General features: G+C 35.7%; 1 protein-coding gene across 1 annotated transcript; it reads left to right on the forward strand.

The window, feature by feature from the left end:
• The first annotated feature begins 363 nt into the window (after positions 1-363).
• On the forward strand, positions 364-1,352 carry LOC100670495 (olfactory receptor 2W1-like). Its single transcript, XM_064293742.1, has one exon. It carries the CDS (start codon positions 390-392, stop codon positions 1,350-1,352), a length of 963 nt encoding a protein of 320 aa, XP_064149812.1. The 5' UTR covers positions 364-389.
• Positions 1,353-1,961: the final 609 nt, after the last annotated feature.

The raw sequence follows: 1,961 nt of genomic DNA on the forward strand, positions 1-1,961 counted from the left end.
AGATTTTATGGGTGCATTCTCCAATTAAGTAAAAGAATTGTTCCTTATATTAAATTTACTAGTTTTACAGAGAATAAGAGTCATGTTATTTTAGAACCATATCTATTGAAGACTCTTAAATTCACTTGTGAAAATATTCAGACCCTGAGTTTAAGAGTGAACTCCCGAAGGTCACGTAGATGAAATATATAATACTGAACTCTTCATCATAAAAGAATCTGCAACAAATACCAGATTTCTTGAATGCAATACTTTCTTTTCATTGGTTTTTGAGAATTATAGGTACAAATTCTCCCTTTCTTTAGTTCTGTATTTCATTAAACTATTAAGGTAGTCTGTGTTGACAAGGTTTTTCTTCTTCTCTTTTTGGATTTAGGCATTAAAGGACCATGGACAAAAAGAATTATACTTCTCTACATGGTTTTATTCTGCTTGGCTTCTCTGATCATCCCAAACTGGAGATGGTCCTGTCAGGAGTTGTCACCATCTTCTACTTAATTACATTGGTGGGTAACACAGCCATCATTGTTGCATCTCTCCTGGATTCCCATCTGCACACACCAATGTATTTTTTCCTCAGGAATTTATCTTTCCTAGATCTGTGTTTTACCACCAGCATCATACCTCAGATGCTGATTAACTTGTGGGGACCTGGTAAGACCATCAGCTTTGTGGGTTGTGTCATTCAACTCTACGTTAATATGTGTTTGGGCTCCGCTGAGTGCCTTCTCCTGGCTGTCATGTCCTATGATCGTTTTACAGCTATTTGTAAACCCTTGCATTATTTGGTAATCATGAAGCCACATCTTTGTCTCAAGATGATCATCATGGTTTGGGGTATTAGTTTGGCCTGTTCTGCAATATCATGTACACTCACTCTGAATTTGCCTAGGTGTGGAAACAACCTTCTGGATCATTTCTTGTGTGAGTTGCCAGCTATGGTCAAAATAGCATGTACAGACACCACAACTGTTGAAATGTCTGTTTTTGCTTTAGGAATTGTTATTGTCCTTACACCCCTCCTCCTTATTCTTATATCCTATGGTTACATTGCCCAAGCTGTGCTGAGAATGACGTCAAAAGCAGGCCAAAGAAAAGCAATTAATACCTGTGGATCTCATCTCACTGTGGTGTCCATCTTCTATGGAACTGTCATCTACATGTACCTACAGCCAGGTAACACTGCCTCCAAAGACCAGGGCAAGTTCCTCACCCTCTTTTACTCCATCATCACTCCAAGTCTGAACCCCCTTATCTACACCTTGAGGAACAAGGACATGAAGGATGCACTGAAGAAGTTGGTAAGAGTTGCCTATGAATCTACAAAAATGAAAACCATAGGAAAGTATTAGAGTAAATAAGGCAGTGAAATACATTTTCTAAGAATGTTTAGTTTTTGCTGAGGCAAGTAACCCCTAGATTATAGAGATCAGTTAATATAATAAATTCTGTGTGGAAAACTTTTGTGGTTAAAAACAATATTATAATTATTCTACTTAGCTCTTTTGAACTGTAATTACTGGCATATCTTCAGAGAGAACAGGTCACTAGGAATTTTTATTTTTGCATGAAATATAATGCAAAGAAGATGTAAATATACAATTGAATACACTGAATGAATTCTCCAGCCGTATGGAAACTGCTTTGGTCATCTAGTTTTGTATTTTCATTGTTCATGTTTGGATCTTCAATGATTCAGACATTAATGACTGGTTTTATATACATTAAGATTTGTGTATTACACAGTTATATACAAAGAATGATTTTGTGTATTCAATATTTTGTAAAACTATCCAGACAATTTTTGTGTATTTGGTGTAATAGAACGCAATTTATAAGACAGTGATTGTCATAAGCACCACATGAAACAGTTTACTCTTTGTACAGTGGAACTCGATATCAGAATTTTGAGTAAAAGGTCTTTGTTATTTAAGTGGATTACTTCTTTAACATGATACACT

This window comes from Loxodonta africana, chromosome 1, assembly GCF_030014295.1.
Source record: "Loxodonta africana isolate mLoxAfr1 chromosome 1, mLoxAfr1.hap2, whole genome shotgun sequence".
NCBI classification, from domain to species: Eukaryota; Metazoa; Chordata; class Mammalia; order Proboscidea; family Elephantidae; genus Loxodonta; species Loxodonta africana.

Excerpts from the sequence above, each read along its gene's own strand:
- LOC100670495 (XM_064293742.1), top strand. The coding sequence starts at position 390 with ATGGACAAAAAGAATTATACTTCTCTACATGGTTTTATTCTGCTTGGC.